We start from the raw sequence: 19,645 nt of genomic DNA, 5'->3' as shown, positions 1-19,645 counted from the left end.
ATGGACGAGACAGACGACGGCGACTGTGGCAGCAACTGGCGCCGTGGTGCGGATGCGGTGAAGGTGGCCGTGACTGAGGGCCACGTGAACGTGGCCAGCCCCGCAGACACATTTCGCTCGATAGGCCGGCTGCTTGAGACCCGCGTGGCCGGCACTTTGGGCACGCTATTGTCCGTCTTGTTCCGGTCATTCTCACTGGCATTTACCAAGCACTCATGCCGTACAACCCTCGGACCGGCCATGTGGGTAGACGGTCTACGCCGTGGTGTGGCGGCCGTTGAGGCATACGGTATGTGTCAACCCGGCGACAGGACAATGTTGGATGCACTAGTTCCGGCCGTTCGTGGTATGGAGGACGTCTTGTGCAAGTCTAAAAACCCGGTATGCCCTTTTGAGTAACCATAAAACGGATATCATAATAAGTGATAGCTGTTATAGACTTTTAGGCGACTTTGCTTTTCAAAGCCACGGTCAACTGACCACAATGGGAGAATAATATTACGTCAAATGTAAAAATTAAAAATATTATCACACGGAAATCCCCCCATTGGTAGCTGACGTGAATTCAAATTAGTAGTGTACACAGTTAAAATAGAAATGACATAATGTTCGTAATAAGTTCATCGTGTACACTGTACGCACGATATACGTGGTTCGAGGTATTTTTTGATAAATTACGTAAAGAATGCGATTTTTGTCATTCGTACTGATCGAGCAAGCGACGCGATAAGTATCTACAGTGCGTCTAAAATACCAAATTATAAGATGAGTATTGGTTTCGACTTTTCCAGCGTTTTTAATATTTTCCTGTCATTAACACTAAGAATATGTCCTGTTGTCGACATCCAGAATAATGTAGCGTTCTAATGCCTGTTGAAATGAGGCATTTTACAATTAGTCGACGTAATTTCCAATTTAGTAGGTATAATATTATTGGCATTAGATACATCGTTACGCGATATATAGGTAGTTACTACATATAGCTGTCATGCCGCATGAAACAATTATTAACTAGACATATGCGAGATATGAGCATTTTTTATTTGTAATATTGCACATACCCATATCTTGCTAAAAAATTAAAATATTGAAAATCGCCGACATGAATATCCGATCTTGTTATTTCTTTATGTTTTTGTTTTGTTTAATATTACAGTTTTATTAAAAATACCTTAATGGTTTAGTGTGAATGAGAATCACAATTCTTGTGTTTCTTTTAATTGGTTAGAAATTGAAATCAGGATTATTACTAATTAGTTATTATCAATTAAAATTTACAACGACTCAAACGACGTTTAGTCTTCCAAATGTATATAAACTATACATAAATAACTATTTCTTTTAAGAGTGATATGGTACCTATAAACTATAAAGCATAAACTATGTTTGAAATTTGTATTTTAATTGTCTAAATAATACCTATATAATAATATATTATAAAAATATCCAATAATGCATTAGTTATTTTATATTTCATTATAATACGAGATCGACCACATCAATACCTATATTATAGTAATATTGTCACGACGAAAACTAACAACTCGGCAGCAAAATAGGTACAAATTGTACATAGGTACAATATAATATCACATCAAACAGCCGTCCGTATACATGTGTGTGTGTGTGTGTGTGTGTGTGTGTGTTATATGTATACTAACCTATTGTACGATACGCGCTATTATTTTCGCTGTAATAATATTTTATTATATTATTATCGTGTTGGCGTTGTCGGGAAAATTCCAACAGCATAATATTATCGACATACGCTGCAGAGACCCGAGTCGCGCGCCCAATGACACGTCCGATGGCGTCTGTAGTTATGCGACAGTGCGGTCGTTATCTATCGTCGCGTTGGATTGGGTCTATCCGCGGTTCGGTTATAGTGTAGGTGGAATCCTCACCACGGTGAGCAATTCGACGAGCAAATGGTTTTTGAAAACGACGAAACAATTATTTTGGTCGTTACGAACGTAACACGATATTGACAAAATGTCGAATTCTTACGTTTCACATCGGTCGTGTTGTGTTATCAAAATGATAAACCGATGATTAAGGATTATGTTATTAAATATTTGTATTTACCTATTGTTTATATGTAGGTATAATTTAAAATTCATATACATTAAAATAAATATATCATAATTGAGTTTGACAAGTATCTATAGTCAACAAGTGTCAATATAATTTTATACAAATGTACAATATTAAATTTTAAAATGATAAAAATGTAGCAAAACAAAAGTAATCATTTACAATAATTTAATTTTTAATCATAGAGATGGAGTAGATATGATTAATTTTTTAAAAACATTTTTTTCAAGCAAATTACATTTTATTTTAACAAATAAATCATCTTATCCTTTTTATGTTCACTGTCAAACGTTCAGGTATGTGCCAACCGAGTTGGTCAAACCCTGACGTTTTTACCCAGATAGAAAATATTTCACCTCCTTACAAAAGTCTCTTGACCAATTTCTTCGCTACGTGATTAACATAAGATTGCCTTTGCAAAACACACAGATCCACCTACTGAACAGAGCGGTCAGAGAAGCGGACGATGGGTGCAAACTGACCGAACACATGATTCATCAAGGGGAGAAGAACGACGATGGTGACGGTGGCGTACGGTCTTCAAGTTGTAGTTCCGACGCAGGCGCGTACGGCGTGAAAATCGTGTTCGCAGCGATACTGGAAAAGTACACCGAACGATCGCCTGCCGCGATGGCGACGGAAAAAAATTGTATATGCCGGACCTCGACGTGATACATACCGACGATTGATATCGTATTATTGTGTAGTAAACTGTGTTGCTTTCGCAAAAAGTGTGCGTAGAAATAAAATTGCGTCGATAGTGTCGAGACGGACGTGCCGAATTACAGACGTACGTCGTGATCCCATCGGTACCGTTTTTCCAGTGTTCGATTACAAAACAGCTGCCTCTCTTCGAGAGTTGGGCAACTCATTTCTTGTTCTTCTGGTATGATGGTCAAACCAAACTCTAGAAAACGTGTTTTTCTGTTCATACCCATTCGATTCATCAGGTTAGATACTTAGGATACTAGGGGGATGTTCGTAAAAGAAAGAATAGCTGCAAGGAAAACCAAAATACACAACACGTCATTAATATTTTCAAATTTCATATAATTTATTTATTCATTTTTCCTAGTCAATTACATTACCTTATACAATATTATACTAATTACGTTATTAATTTAAACTTAATTCATTCATAAGATGGGTAACTTCAAACAACATTTCGCCGAGGCGCACGACGAAAACGCTTCTCCAGGGCCTTACATATTAAAGAACAACACCGTTTTACACAGCATATAGTAATAAGACAAAACCAAATTTCAATATTATCTACCATAAAAAAAAAAAAACTAATTACAATATTAGAACGTATCGGTAGTATAAAGTATCAGTAAAATTAGGTTATTGCATAATGAACACACCGGTTTTACTAATGTAACTTGTTATTCATTTTTTAATCGTATTTAAACGCATAGTTATACACATACACGCACACATTATGCACACAAACACACACACACTTTTACATAAAACAATTTAGTGTTGTATACTTGTATACAACATAATACATATATAACTATGATTTAGTTTACAGAAAAAAAATATATTAAAGAAATCATAATTATGATACACAATTTTACTATTTATGAAGGGATTATAGGACAGTGTCGGTTAATATATTTATTTAACATTAGATAAAAGTGTCCTGCTAATAATAGTATATTATTTAATAAAAAGAACAATATTTGGGTTCTGTATAAGTGTATTTAATCAACATTTTTATTTTAGGAACTAATTCGATTAGTTTAAATCAATTATTTTAAAAATTAACTAAAATTAATCTTCATCTAATTTCAAGTATTATTATTACTTTTCAATTTGAATACGTACAATAAATATATCACAGTAAATACTGCATGCATGCAAATAAAAGGCGTTTAGAATAGTGAGTGTTCACAAAAAAATATAACGAGATAAGTTTCTACAAACATTATACCATAGAGGACGAGAGTACGAGTTAATTATACAAAATAAGGCTAGAACAAATACATACAAAATAATAAAATAAATTATAAAATGTTAGTACTTTTTCTTTCTCAAAAATAGTAATACAAATGGCGCGGAGTTATTTATGTAACTTGATTTTTTTATTAAAATGCACTAGATAAATCTCAACAATTTAACTAAATTATTAAATAACACTGTTATAAAGAACTTAAAATTAATGTTTAACATTTAGTTATTATATTATATTAATGTAAAAGAGAAATCCCTAATAATAACTGAACCACTGCAAATTTAATTAAACAAATAAATAAATTTAAAAGGCACAACCAATCGATCTTGAGAAAGAAAAAAATATTAAAAATAAATTATCACTAAAAAGGTATTTATCGATCAAGCACAGCCTGTTCCAAGGGCAAGGGGCAGTGTCACCAGCCGTTTTTTATGTAATATAATTATTTAATAAATAACTTAATCTTAATCATTATAAATACTATACATAGAATTTCATTGTTTCACGCTAAGTTACAATTAATTTAAAATTTAAATTTAATATCACAGATATGTTTGCAGATCATTTTCATTAAAACAAAATACTGCAATATATTATTATTATACTAAAAATTAAATAATTATTGTAATTAAAAGAACATTTTTTTAATTTAAAGTATTATAGTTTATGTCAAAATTATACTAAAAAGACAGTCATATCAATAACAGTTTTGTTAAGTGCACGTCGTAGGAGATACACCGTACGTGTTAACTCTCATTTCTTCAATTGCTTTACACCATTCCAAAGCAAAACCTTCGGGATCTTCTAGGTAATAAGTCCTGTTTGGCTGCAAAAGAAAATTCAAATAATCAAAATAAAATATTGAAAAAGTTGAATTAACTAATTAGGTAAAATATTATACCAAAATAGGTACTACATTATAATGTAATTAAAAAATAAGACAGAAATTGTAGTTACCGTATGAACGAAAAATATTCTGAAATTTTTAGGTTCCACACGCAATTGTGGACTCCAAGGTATTTCTCCTTTTAAAGTCATAGATACTGGATCGGCATAATACAAATGTGGACCCATAGTTAACATCAACATACGTCTTCTGGCAAAAAGACCCTAAAAATGAAAGGACCAAGTGAATACCATAATAATGATAGAATGCACTCATTGAAACATGTCAAACAACAAAACTCACTTTTCGCTTGTCGACCAATCCTTGTTTGACAATCAGATTTCCCTCAACTAAACCATGCCATTTACTGTTACATCTTTGCTGGTTCAGTTGGTGTTGCCTCTCTTCGTCATTCATATGAAGAATGCCGGATCGTTTGCGCGGTCTAGGTACAGGTGCTGGGGTGGTCGTGGAACTGCTTTGGCCATCCAGACCTAGTAACCGGGTCAGTTGTTTGTCGTCCAGGCCCGGTTCCAAATGATCAGGAACTCGGTATTGACTACGAAGCTCTTGGCCTTCGCTATTTCCGGGTAGGTAAGGGTATATAGGTGGTGGATTTGTTACATGCAGCGTGTCAAAATCCAAGCCGTTGTAGAACGGGTGTGAACGAATTGAAGTGTACCGTTGGTCATCCTTGGTGCCCAGGCGTTCGTTTGGATCAAGCACCAAAAGTTTCTGTACCAGATCTTTGGCATCTGCATTGAATCCGTCTGGATACACATAGTCGAGGTTCAGAATTTTCTTGAATAACATGTATTCACTCCTGCACAATGGGAATTTGATTAATAAATAATAATAATGCTATTATTATACACTGTCAATGAACTACATATTTTTTTTTATATTATAACAACACAAAACAGCGATGTGTATCAAATTCAAATATAACATACCTAGATCGAAAGGGAGGTAAACCAGCAATCATCTGATAGATAATGCAGCCGAGGGCCCAAAGATCAGAACTGGGCGAAATCGTTTTCTCGGTCAACAGTTCAGGACTGACGTATTGGGCAGTTCCGACAAAACTGTTAGTCCGCTGACGGGGATTGTTTTCGTCCAAAATAGATTGGTTGTCCACAGCGTCGGTCTGTTCGAGTATTTTCGAACACCCGAAATCGGCCACCTTGATGTGCATATTGTGGTCAAGCAATATGTTTTCCGGCTTCAGGTCCCTATGCATAATGTTCAGGTCGTGTAGGTGCTCCAGGGCGCGAAGGATTTCGCCCGAGTAAAATCGAGTGCAAGCAGCGTCGAACGAGCCCACTTTATTTATGTACGGTAGCAAGTCACCGTTTTTTGCGTATGACATAACAAAATCTACGAGCAAGTGTTAAGGAAAACACCACAAAAGCGAGCTACACAAGAGATGTATAGCCTAACATAGAATTTGTGTACAAATTAATATTCATATAGGTGATAGTTATGTTAAGGATACAGAGTCGTTCGGTGTCTTGGAACGTGCAGTACAGCTTGACGAAAAGACTGGATCCTGAATTGCTGAGAATATTAAGAGCGTCCTTTTCACGACGTACTTGTTCGCGTTTCTTTTCCCTGATGATTTGTTGTTTTTCGCAGACTTTAACTGTAAAATCAAAACAAAATTTATCGTCAGTGAAATTATCACCGATATCATAATATATATTATTAATTATTATAGTAGCTTGCATAGTAGAGAGCGCGGAATGCGTATCGTCATAAAGGGTGCGGGAATGAGAAATACTACCAAGCGAAAACGAATTTACATAATTTTTTTGGGGGAGGAGGTCCCCCCCACTCTCCTCTTCTACGACGAAAAGCGGTTGTCAGTTATATGTTGTGTACAACGATAACGTTGTATACAGAAGAGAGCAATAAAAAAAATCGACGGAAATTAACACCAGTACTAATTAAGCGAAGAAGTCATATAAATATTAATGGCCGACTAATATGCGTGCGTTTTATCGTAAACGTCCGTTGTTCAAGGGTAATAATACCCGTGCCCGAAAGCGAACACTGTGCGCCGACATCGCCGAAGGTTGACACGTGGAAGACACATCCTTGTAGAATAGTATTATATTGGACTATAAAAAAAATTCGCACATACGACAGTAACGGCATTTTGAGGTCGCGAATTTTATTTCGATAAAATGCAGTAAGACACGTGCAGTGTCAAAACTCATGTGTGACGCTCCACCACCCCACCATTACTCCTCCTCCTACTCCTCCTCACACTGGTAACAATGTCACGTAGATAATAAGTGGCTATATTTTCCCCCATTACATGATTTACCCCATTCCCCGTTTACATACACATTTATTGAATATAACTCTAATTATTATAACCGTAGTAGTGATAGTAATGGTACACGAAATGTTATATTTATAAAATGTATACGGTGGTCATTAACTTATCAAATGGACACTCACTTGCATGTTCGCGATTTGTATGTATGTCTTTGGCCAAATACACCTGGAAAGATAAAAACAATAGCATTTAACGTACACGTTAAGAACGATATACAGTATTATTACTGCTGTATTTAGTGTTGTGTGTGTGTGTGTGTGTGTGTGTGTGTGTGTGTGATGATGATGATAACACGTCGGTCACTGAACCGGTATAAAAACAGTTGTAGCCAAGGTCAATGAGTTTACGCCGAGCGTGTTACAACGTTTATTATACCTATAGGCAAAACACTATTACGATACCAGAGTCAAAGGTCTTTTTGAGGACACACGGGTCGGTAACACGACGACAGCGACAACGTTTTCGGACGCGAGAAATGTTTTTTTTTCTCCGACAGAATAACGCATGTGCGGCCACGTAAGGTCCACACACGCCGCCGTGCGAAATGAGTGGCGCGTGTCGATGATAATGGGTTTGGCGAACCGGCGGAAAGGTCGACGACGATATAAAAAAAAAAACCGCATAAAAATAGATCGTTCGAGTAATTATGTTAGCGGAGGTCGGTAAGACCGTATGACGATAAGGAATTTTGCATTCGTAGGTGTTGTTTGTGGAGAGAGTATAATAATAAACAAATTACCTACACGAAAAACTTGTGGTCGTCAAGGTGGTGCACTGTTGGCAAATTAGTGCTAGTATGCAATATTATATTTTTGTGATTTTCGTGGAGGCAAGTGTATTATATCATGTCGGAATTTTATGGAGGCAATACACGTAATTATTGTGGATCTGATAAATAATGCTGGAGGTGAATCGTGATATAACTGTCGGGTTATGTAGGCATATAGATTATAATATAATATTATGTAGTGAACAGTGGTTATATTTGAATACTTACAGTCGAGTAACTGCCCTCGCCGATGACCTTTCCGAAAATGTAATCCTTTGGATTGCGTTTCGTCACTGGCATCATGTTGACGATCTTGTCGGCGGTCAAAGACTGACCACCGCCGTTGACTTGCACCACCTGGGACGTCTGGGTGGCCTGAGTTGATGGTGCCGGTGGTGTGGCCGTCTGCATAGTCGGAGGTGGCGACATGACGACGATTTGTTGCTGCGATTGGTGGTGGAACGCGGCGGTGGAGGACGATTTAGCTGCTGCTATCTGTGGAGAATAAGAAGACGTTATAATGCTTTATTATATATGCAAAACTGAAATAATAATAATAAAAAAAAAATCGTGAGTTGCGACGTGCACGCGGAAAGAACGGCCGGTTCGTCGAGAAAATCAAACACCCGCCGCCGTGATCTCCACCCGACATACACACACTTAAACTTAAAAAAACATTACACCGGTGGCGGCAGTGGTAGTTGCGGAGGCCTCTGACGTCATTTGGCAAGTCGCCCAACGTCAGAGACACTCTCTTCCCGCCCGGCGGGCAGCGGCGACGACCGAAATACTAAACGTAATGTAAAAAAATAAAAAGAAAGACATAACTGTAAAATTCGCGAAAAAAAATTGTACTCTGTCGTTGTCTTAGCAAATGTATTCGTTCAGCGCGTTAGTATAAACAGTATACGATGGTAAAATGAATAATAATTTAATAAAAAGACTCGGCTGCAGCAGCGCAACAGCATCATCATCAATGAGCGTTATTTATGCAGTACACTCTCACCGCCCGGTACGCGACCTTTGTTCGGAAATCGTGCAAATTATAAAACACGGCGTTTACGAAACAGAATAATATACGCGACGATGGAAATGCATTCAGGGGCTTCGACGCATAGTTTGCAAGGTTACGGTGGTACATGCCGACATAGCTATGTTATAATGGTCCGTAATAATAATACGAGTCGTTTCCGGATAGCGTTGGGCGAGGAGAATATTATAATGATATGGAAAGTAGGTAGGTACCCCGGTTTTTACACAACATCACGCAACACCACATTATGCGAAATGCTTCGATGTTGTGTTTCGTTTTTTCGTCCAGGGTAAGGGTTATAACTAAAATGTCATCGGATCGTAGCGATGCGATCTACACTCAATTATTTTAATATCATTTCGTTGCGGCATTAAGTTCGGGCGACAAGAGGACGTGGAGACGATTTTTTTAGCGCGACGGAGGGCGCTAGAGCCGTCTTTTGGACGGCTATCAGACGGCGACCCTGTGACCCGGGCCAGACGGTGTGCCGTGCCAAACACGCTCGGCCCGGCCGCCCAGACACGCCACGCGCGCACCCCGTCACGCCGCGCCGGACCCCGCGCGCGATTCTCTATTTCGGAACGATAAAAATGTTACGTACGCGCGAGGCGCTGCTGCTGTTGGCGGCGGCCACCCGCGTTCACATCACATACTTTTCCATACGACGGCGACACGCACATGTGTATATAGGTACATCGGGTATATATATATGGGTTTACGTACGCACGATTTGCAGGCACGCACCCGTGGAGCGATGTCCTGTGCGGAATGCTGCACGGACGAAATGTCGACATACGTGACGGTAGGGATGAGGGAGGGAGCGAGAGAACTAATAATAGAAAAATGTTAAAGTAATTTTAGCAACAAAAAAAAAATAGTGACGATATAAATTATATTATTTAACAGGTATGATGTATTACGTACGGAAGTGAAGAGGTTTTTGAAGAGGCGGCGACAATATTATTTCACAACGGCGCGCGATATGAACTATTACTGGTGCTCGGTGCTCTGTTGCAGGACGACGACGACGACGACGACGCTCGCCCGCAACAACGATGTCAGTGTGTCGCGGGCGTTTTCGTCGGTGCGTTACACCACGCACACAAGCGCGCGCCCGTGACGTAATTGCGTGGGATTCAGCGTGTACGCGCCGCCGACGCGAGTGGGAGTAAATAAAACAACCCTATATCCCTCTGCTACTTGTCCACCCGCCTGTTGGCGTAGATTATGACGTAAACGGACGTTATATATTATGTTCGCGTACACCGCGGTCCTGGCTCATTTCCGCGTATCGGATGGGAAGATGAGGAAACCGACGGCAAAAATTCGTCGAAAAAAATCACACGGCCCCACCGAGAGTACATCCGCTTCGTCGGTGTACATACTATTATATAATATGTTATGGCGTTCGATCGGAATTCGCTCGACAGGCCACACGCATGCCGGCAACACGTTTTATTTTTTTGTAAGCAAAGCGCACAAACACGGAAAACCCGTTATATCCGCACGACTACTCGGCTCGGACGGCTCCACAGTACATCACACGATATTGCCAATCGCTTCGTGTTTAGGTGGTCACCCGACCATCACTCCCCTCTCCAACCAAACACCCCCGGGAAGTTGCGTTCGTAAAGACGACGACCTCGGCTAGCCCCTCCATTACACCCCCCACCACAGTATTAGGGGTACCCGGATCTCTGAATTCGCGTTATCACAAGTCTTATACACACATTGTATTGTAATATACAGATTACACCGTCAAAATCACCTCTATATGTTTTTTAAGAACGTAGGTCGTCGAAGGAGAATGGAAAAACGATACATTTTAGCCGTCCAGCCGTCTCGGTATGTGCGTGTTTCTTGTTTGTGTGTTGTTTTTGACGATTATTATGTTATGCGTTTTGGTGGCAGGCCAAAAGGCTGTTTTTTTACAGCCACTGCGGCCTGTACATAATATTGAACTCATCGAGATTGCCGGGTGGGGAGCAGTGACGGAACAGAAGGGAACGCCACGGCCTTCCTCCACGTGCCGGTCGTTATGATAATAAAAATAATATAAAATTTCGCTACACCTGTACACAGTACATAATACTATAATACTAAATACACACACCACAACACATTGCAGCCGTTTCCGTTTTACTCCGTCGTAAAACTTTTTTTAAAACCGTTTTCGCCACTCCCCGGCGCCCGTCCAACAGTGGCGACGACGCATTATATACATAATAATATGATATACAACATATACTCGTACGTATATATAGGCCGTTGTATGTATATTACCGCACCAAACGCCAACGGTTGACCTATATTTTTCGAGCATTCGAAATCCAGCGGTGGCGGCCCGACGTAAACAACCGAGCGCACAAAAACACTGCTACACACCGCTACTACCTATATTATTCAAACTCGACAGACGTGCATATGATATATTATATAGTTAACGAAATTTTGCTGTAAAAAACTACTCGGTTATTTTGTTGGTTTTCCTTTTGCAGTTAATTACAATTGCGTTGCCGCCACCCGCCCGCACACGACGACGTGACGTTATATTATAGGCTTGTTTCTTCCGTTTCGAATAGAAGAAAAACTAACCGCACATTACTATTGTACTACAAACTCCGTTGTGAAATCGATGCGTATAATATTTCCATTATATAATGGTATATAATATTATTTCGCGTACCTACTGACAGTTGCGACAACAGTGGCGGCGGCGCGCGGCACGCAACCTTCACCCACATAATCGTTGTTGTTGTTGATGTTGTTGTTGTTATAAACGATGGATGACGACGACGGACGAAATATAGATTTTGGGTCATGTTGTTATTATTTATTTCAGGAACATCGCATAAATCGATATAGGCAACATTTAGATGGTCTAGCGGCGGCCTGATGTGGGTGCACGGGGATGGGTGACAGGGAAGAGTTTTACAGCTCGACGAAATATGAGTAGGTATATCACAGTTACAAAACATGCACAGAGATTTTTGAAAACGAGGAATTTTGGTCGTCCACTGATTTGACAACAACACGACGGGGTTTGGTCCGAGTGCGCGTATGTGTCCGTGTTTCCAGTAGGGGATGAGGTGGTGGCATTGATACCAGTAAGTAAAGACATTATATTTTGTAAAATCTGGTTTTAAAGGTGTTCGTCTTCAAGAAAATGCATGGCATGGCATGAGACGTTATACGCATTATAATATATTCGTCCAATTCGAAGAATAAATCCTTTATTTCGTTTGTTATTATTACGTTATCGTATCGTCCGTCCATCGGAGTGGCTGTCACGCCACGACTAGGGCGTCGTATTCGAAAACAAATTTATAAAAATGGCGCGCGCACGATACACTTCAGCTGTAGTATCTCACTCATACACAGTGGCGGTGTGTTGTTGTCGTGTAAAAACGTCAGTCTCGTAAATATTAATTAAAAAAACAGAATAAAAAAAAAGCCGTATCACTGTACGCCGTGTGTGTGTGTGACACTGGTATGCAGCTTGAGATAAAATTTAAAAAAAAAAAAACAATAATAATTATCGTTATAATTCGGCGGCACCGAAAGCGCCAAGTGAGTGTGTGCGTATGCGGCGCGCCAGTGTCGATTGTGTATGTGTGAGTATTGTTTGTTATCGCGGGCGGCGGCGACGCATTTCATTCAAAACATTGACGCGATCGGAAACCACACGCACGCACACGTTGTTGTCGAGTGTACACAGCGGTGGTGTGTGTGCATCCGAATTGCGTCATTCAACAATTTGTGGCGCGTTATCTCTCGCGGGGGATCCGACGGCGGCGTGTGACGTAACAAATATGGACTCGAACCGGACGCGCTTGCAAGTACCGATACGGCACGTGATAGCGGGGGTGTACACGGGCCGGCACACGGAATAAAAAACAGATTAAAAGTAAAATAAAATAAAAACCACAATGACTACAACAACACGACGGTGACGAGAAAACGGGAATTATCCACGGAAAAACTGCAAAAATGATAACGAGGCTACATATAATATGGACAAAACAACAACAGTAGAGGCAGAAAACCAAAAGGAAACAACAACGGCCTCAGTGCTCTTTTGACTGAATATTATAAATAATAATGTTGTTCTCCGGATGTGCAAAGAACGACGGACGCCGCAGAAGCACTGAAGGTGGTGGTGGTGGTGGCGGTAATGGTGGTGGTGGTGGTGGTGGTGACGACCTTGCCAACGCCCAAGGCAGTCTCGTCGACAGCAGAGCGGTGTGTCGTCGTCGTCGTCGACGTTGTTGTTGTTCCGTTGTTTACGGTTTGTTTACAAGTCGACGAGGCCGACTTTCGCGGACGCGCGTGAGACATGTCCGTATTTATCACATCGCCGTCGGTGATTCAAAACAATCAAAGGTTTTCGCTCCTAAATCCACCCTCTCCCCAAACGCGCCGCAAGCGCGTGCTTTAGTGTAATAATAATATTATGTATTACACATTTTTTCGCCAATCTGTTTTCTCGCTCAAACTAGTCTCGTACATAACACCGGATCCGTGTATTTATATAACGCGTGCACGCCGATCATCAAGGACACGGTGGCGGGACACCTACCGGGAGTCGTTGTCGTTTGTTCCCCTCACCGGGGCGAGTGTCGGTGGCGGCTGTTAACCCTGCGACAACGACGACTCCGCCGCCGCACGCAAGGACATATGGCGGCGGCGGTGTCAACGGCCCTGTTAGGGCGGCGGGGAGGCGTTGAGGAGGAGGGCCACCGGGGTCGACGACAAGTTCAATGCCATCTTCATGGACGCGCGCGCGCGGGTTCCTTGTATAGTTGTAGTTGTACTCAATAATAGTATAGTAGTCCACACGCACACCAACCCGCGTTTTTTTTCCCTCTCTTTCTTTAGTAATAATAATAATAATAATAATAATATATATTTACGCGGTAATATACACAACCACACGGCCGCCGTCGACCGTGCGTGCACGCGCACGTTTGTGAGTCCAACTCATTGAACACCGGTTTTTCCCACCCAAAATAGATATTCTTATTTTTATCAACGGCGGCGGCAACGACGTAATAATAATAATAATATAATATTAATATTATGGTTCGCAAAAGCGTAAATTACGTGTAAACACGTAGTGTTATTTCTTCTCGGCGGAACGGTAGTGAAAGCGTGCAATACGCCGCCGCCCGGTGAAAGCAGGTGTAGCACGACTGTAGCACGTTGTCTGGGTAGTCTACATCGTCGTCTCGCTCTCACACCTGGCCCAGGGATCTGCGGACTGCCGAGAAGAAAAACGTACGCGGCCCCTATTGTTGTCGTCCACCGACGCGGCCGCTTGCTGCTTGGCGATAGAGACAGGGCGGCACGACATACGCGCACCGGGCCCGCCGCCTGCACCTGGCCAACCGTCTGCGGCTGCTATACACGACGACGACGACGACAACAACAACAACAACAACAATCGCTGAGCGCGAACGGAGATCCCCGCGCGCGTCGGACACTCGACGAGACACCGCACCCCCCGTCAGTGAACCAGACGATTTCCCCCCTCGCGCCAGACGCTCATCCCCTCCCCACGACGCAATGTCATGTGACGATGATTCGCAGCGTAAAACGCAAAACCTCTCTCTGTCTGGTGTACGAATTAATAATAATATCTAATAATATCTCTCTCAGCCGTAGACACAACACGACCCATTTTTCCGCGAAATCGTTCCGCCGGAGGAGGCACGACGGGCCGTCAGACGGCTCCACCGTTATTTCGTAATATTAATGGTATTATTATTATTTATTATTACTTATCATTCGCGGTGATGCGGTCTCTGTATACATTCGTGTTATCACGAAGAAAATAAAAATAATAAGAGGGAAAAAACGCACTGATACCCTTCGACTGTAGACAATGCACGCTGATACGTTATCGGAGGGCGACGGAAAACCCATTACAGGTATAAGGTACATAATATTGTTATTATGTTATATCGGCAAAGTGAAAAAAAAAACAGCGGCGGTCGCGTTTCTCGTTCCTTCGGTATGTGGGTCATTGTCCACGGTGGTAGGGGCGGCGGTACACACGCATCCACGCGCGCCGATCGTTATTTATTATTATTATTAGAATATTACACAACGCGCATTCCTCGCACGTTGTTGCACGAGACACAAGCAGTAACGGATCCCCCCGTCGGAGGAGTATGGGTTTTCGTATCCGTCACACAAGACGTGTACGACACGGACGCGAATTTTTCAGAATCGATAAACCGTCCGCCCGCACGGCCGTGTGACGGAAAGCACGCGGAGGCGGGGAACTTAAAAGAAGGCCAGTAGGTCAAACCACATCCCTCTGGAACGACCGATTCGACTGATTAGGTTTAATGCATTTTATTCCACTCTTGTCTTACCGGACCGACCGAAATGAGTTCGGAGATAATAAATAAATAATCGATATTGAGACGACCCGGACAAATTCTTGCGATCCTGAGAGTGAGCCAACCGGCTAGACAGCATCCGGTTATGTTTACATACGTCACAAGCTACGGTGTGACGTAACGATAAGCGCACAGGGTTACGGACGACATCGTGGCCGCGAAAGCGCGGGCGCCACGCGCAAGCGCCTTCTCAGGCTCGTCGTCAGGGGTGCTGCGCGTTCTGGCCGCCGAATTTCAGAGGGCGGCAAAACAGGGAGGAAAAAATATGGAAACTCATGCGGAGCGCGAGAAAATTCACCCACGCTGTAGCTGGGGACACGTGCGCGCCCCGGAAGTGGCAATAATGCTACTTTGGGTAAAAAAAGTTTAAATATAACTGGGCATCATGCCCACGTACCTTGTTGGCGGCTTTTTTTGATATCTTCTCCTTGCGCCCAATACGAAAAACCCTGGCCAACGTTTGTGCGAACTGCACTGGACGAGAACGGACGATGACTGCTGCGGCTGAAGTTTGTTTCTTCGTCTGCTGGTGTAGATGATGATGGTGATGGGTTAGATGATAGGCGGACGTCTTGGTATCCATAACGCGGTAAACGACAAGGGCGGAGAGCGGCGAAACGAACTCAGCGTTGGCGGCGTTTCACCATGGTGGGACGACGTATTTCTCTCGGGTGCTGACTTGATTTATATGCGATATTTCAGTTTTTTTTTTTTTTTATCCTTTATTGATATCGGTATTTAATACACGAATTTAAATAAGATAAAATATGAACTAAGGAAAACACAAAATAAATAACCAAAATACACGGGGATGGTGTGAGCAGAACTCACGCTTCCCAACTTGAGTTTATAATATATTTTATAGTTCCGATGTTTGTAAATAATAAATTTGTTTAGACACGAAATTTGACTAAATTCGAACAGTCGCGAACGATGGTATTCGAATACTGACTGTAGTAGACTGCCGTCTGCCGGTGGTCGCCTCTGAATTCTGATCGAGCTCAACGCACTCTCGGCGGCGTCGTTGTCGAAGGCTATCCATGGGTGGGGGCGCGGTGGGGGAGGGGCAAAAGTCCCCCACTGCCGCGGCGGCGCGTACGGACCTGGCCGTGTTATACGCTTGTACACACGCGACTACGCGCGGATCGCGTTTGCCGCCGCCGCCGCCGTGCGCCGACCGTGTGGAATACAGTGGATCCTCCGTTCAAAGTACCCGCCAAAACGGTTATTCTCTTTTGTACGACACGCATTCCGTTCTATCCGTACGGTTTCTATTTGCTGTTTTGTTTCATTTGGTTTTTTACATTTATTTGTCGCTTCTCGGTATTTCTCGGTTCGCGTCGTCCATCTCACTCTCCGGCAACCGGAAACGAATCGGAAATCGCCACTGTCCCCAGAGCACACCAGCAGCTCGTTCGGGATTAATACAACGTCGCTCGGGAAAACATCGAAATTATTTTTCTTCTCCCCACGTTTTACAGTGGTCAAGGGTGGGATAAACCAACACGATTTATGAATGAAAAATAAGTTTGAAAGACAACTAAATGCGTGCACCACTCCTTCCGCACCACCGATGACCTACCCAGTGCCGAGTGGAATGTATGAACGTCTGACTAAGTTTTTCTTTTTCGGATCACGCTTTATTTATTTATATACATTATTTCTTTCTCGTCTTACTTTCACGTGCCTTTTTACGTATACAATAATATAATAATATTTTAATGTTATCCAAAATTCCCGGGACATCGTACCGAAGAATTTTTAGACTGTTTACTATATTATATGCCGGAAGACGGAAATGTGATGCCCGTATCTCTATATACTTAATAATAATAATAATATATCATGATAATACTATGTGGAATAATTTGGCTATTAGTTATTACCATTGATAAAGTTTACTTATCGATAGGTACACGTACCTATATTAAGTATTGGAACTATCAATTACAATACCTACCTTAAAAATTACAGATAACACGATGAAAACCCGATTCTTTAAATATGTCTGATTGAATTGAATGATATTTGAAATGAATGGACGTTAGTGATTACATTGAACTATACCTTCGAAGAAGGTCGTACAATTTAACAATGTTGTAAAATTACTATAGTATCATAGGTCATCGAATACAAACGTCAAACAAAATGGTTTTTTTTTAAAGAACACTGAAACATGAAAATATAATATAAGCCAATCACTTATATTATACTTGTATAACGATTATATTATTATTATTTTATTACGATAATATTGTATGCTGTGTAATACTGTAAAACAATTAGGCAATGAGGAGGTATTGTTTTTAACACGTGTTTTCGCGGACCGCCAAAAATTTAGAAATCAAAATCATTATATTATCTATAAATATATTTATCTTATAAATTAATATTATTACATTTTATACTACAGAGTATGTACTGTAATATTAATAATTATACGTAGTGTCCGTTTGCCAAACGACATTTGTTGTAAACAAAAACACATTGGCCACTACTAATTATCGTGTGTACCCGGGCGAGTTTGTAAACAGCATGGAGGAGTATTATTATTATTTTATTCGTTGGAGTGTTGTAACAAAATGATTCACGGACATACGCGCTGCCGAAGGTCGTCAGTTTCTACCACCACCACTGCCACCACCTCCGTGACTTGTTGATTTTTGACACAAACGTTTTGGCGCTTTTGCAGCCACCGCCCGGTGTGATTTTCCGCGAATACAATTCTTGACGGGAATATATATAATGTGGCGCACATGGTTTCTAAAACCGAAAGAACCGACCGCCGCATGGGGTGTGTACACGACAATATCACACGCCAATCGTGTATAACAGCGGCGATCTCTTAAGGTTTCCACGTCAAACAGTCCATTTCAAACAAAACACGCGGATACCGTAGTACAGATACTATACCAACAATACAATATATACCTATGCTGTAATACATTAACTCAATAATTGGCAGCCGTCGAGTCCTAACCATCACCCATTCACCCACCCCAAGCCAGAACGAAAGTCACTGAACTGCCGAAGCCATCCAATCTGTTTTAATTAATTTGCCTAGACAACGTACAGCTTAAATTGTAAATTATATCGTTCACGCTTCGATATATTTACAACTTTATTTTATTTTATTACTGACTATCCTGTGATTTCGTTTTGAAAATTCTACCATCCGGGGCGGTTTTCCAGTACGAGACTCCCGCACCACGTGTCTGAGTCACTGGCAACGCGACGGCGGTGTGCTATTGCGGCGTGTGACTCACAGAGCTAGGCTGTTGACCTCGGCGGCGGCGGCGGCGGCGGCGCCTGTACACATCACATAACGCGCGTATACAATAATATACATACACGACGTATCACGTATATAAGTATATAGAATATATTATGTACATATATCATCTATATATATACTTAAAAAACAAAAAAAGGCATTATATAGGTATTATTACGATCATTCCACTGTCGCGGGGTGGTGGTGTGTATGTGTGTGTAGTCTGCAGTCTGCATGCACGGCACACCGGCCCAGACGGTCCGCCTCGCACACATTCGTGATGTAAAAACGTCGCGGCCGCAGACTCTCGTCCATTGTTTCGCGTACGGCGGCGGCGGCGGTGTCCGACTTTCTATGAAGAATTTCCGCTCTTATAACACTGAGGAATGCGAAATATTACCACCACACACTCTCTCACTCGCAACTGTCTGAATGTCTCTCTCTCTCTCCCTCTTTCTCTTTATAACTGTATCTCTCTCTTGTCGTCTTGTTTCTCTGTGCAAACAGCGGCGCGAATGGACAAGAATGTGCGGCGGTCGCGAGTGAATGAAAACGCGCGCACAGCATTCTCGTCGTTGTCGTCGTCGTCGCCGTCCCGAAAGGGCACACGCGGCGGCCCGACGGATTTGTAATACGGTACGCATCGTATATATAGTCGGGGAGGGGTGGCGGAACCTTCCTAGGGTCGTTGCACTCTTACTCGGAGGGGTTATAGCGTCTACACGAATATAATAACGTGTTGTATACGTGTATATATATAATATATACGTCGGGCCGGGGGAAAGAGCGAAAAAAGAGGGCGCGCACCCTGTTCACGCGGATCTAATGATAAATGGTCGTCGACGCGGTAATTTCTCTTTCCGTCTAAGCTAGTCACG

At 41.7% G+C, this 19,645-nt stretch overlaps 2 protein-coding genes across 5 annotated transcripts in view; one reads left to right on the top strand and one right to left on the bottom strand.

Moving 5' to 3' along the window:
* Window positions 1–399, top strand: LOC115034394 (putative 3,4-dihydroxy-2-butanone kinase). The gene has a single exon (XM_029491176.1). It carries the CDS (start codon window positions 1–3, stop codon window positions 397–399), a length of 399 nt encoding a protein of 132 aa, XP_029347036.1.
* Window positions 400–3,123: 2,724 nt separating this feature from the next.
* Window positions 3,124–19,645, bottom strand: part of LOC100159966 (3-phosphoinositide-dependent protein kinase 1) — a 32,898-nt gene continuing 16,376 nt past the window's right edge. Inside the window, exons 1-9 of one of the 4 annotated variants that reach the window (XM_016806338.2) lie at window positions 10,011–10,049; window positions 9,810–9,915; window positions 8,282–8,548; window positions 7,407–7,449; window positions 6,436–6,582; window positions 5,894–6,317; window positions 5,244–5,763; window positions 5,012–5,164; window positions 4,739–4,880 (exon numbers count right to left, since the gene is read on the bottom strand). In XM_016806338.2, coding sequence (XP_016661827.1) covers window positions 4,767–4,880; window positions 5,012–5,164; window positions 5,244–5,763; window positions 5,894–6,317; window positions 6,436–6,582; window positions 7,407–7,449; window positions 8,282–8,482 — 1,602 coding nt within the window. In that variant the 5' untranslated portion in view covers window positions 8,483–8,548; window positions 9,810–9,915; window positions 10,011–10,049 and the 3' untranslated portion in view covers window positions 4,739–4,766. Of the gene's footprint in view, window positions 4,881–5,011; window positions 5,165–5,243; window positions 5,764–5,893; window positions 6,318–6,435; window positions 6,583–7,406; window positions 7,450–8,281; window positions 8,549–9,809; window positions 9,916–10,010; window positions 10,422–15,890; window positions 16,469–19,645 lie in introns of those variants that run through there. The other 3 variants (XM_001950984.5, XM_016806337.2, XM_029491826.1) reach the window with 3 other exon arrangements.

This window comes from Acyrthosiphon pisum, chromosome A3 (genome assembly GCF_005508785.2).
Source record: "Acyrthosiphon pisum isolate AL4f chromosome A3, pea_aphid_22Mar2018_4r6ur, whole genome shotgun sequence".
NCBI classification, from domain to species: Eukaryota; Metazoa; Arthropoda; class Insecta; order Hemiptera; family Aphididae; genus Acyrthosiphon; species Acyrthosiphon pisum.
This window is presented reverse-complemented; position numbering and strand designations above follow the sequence as displayed.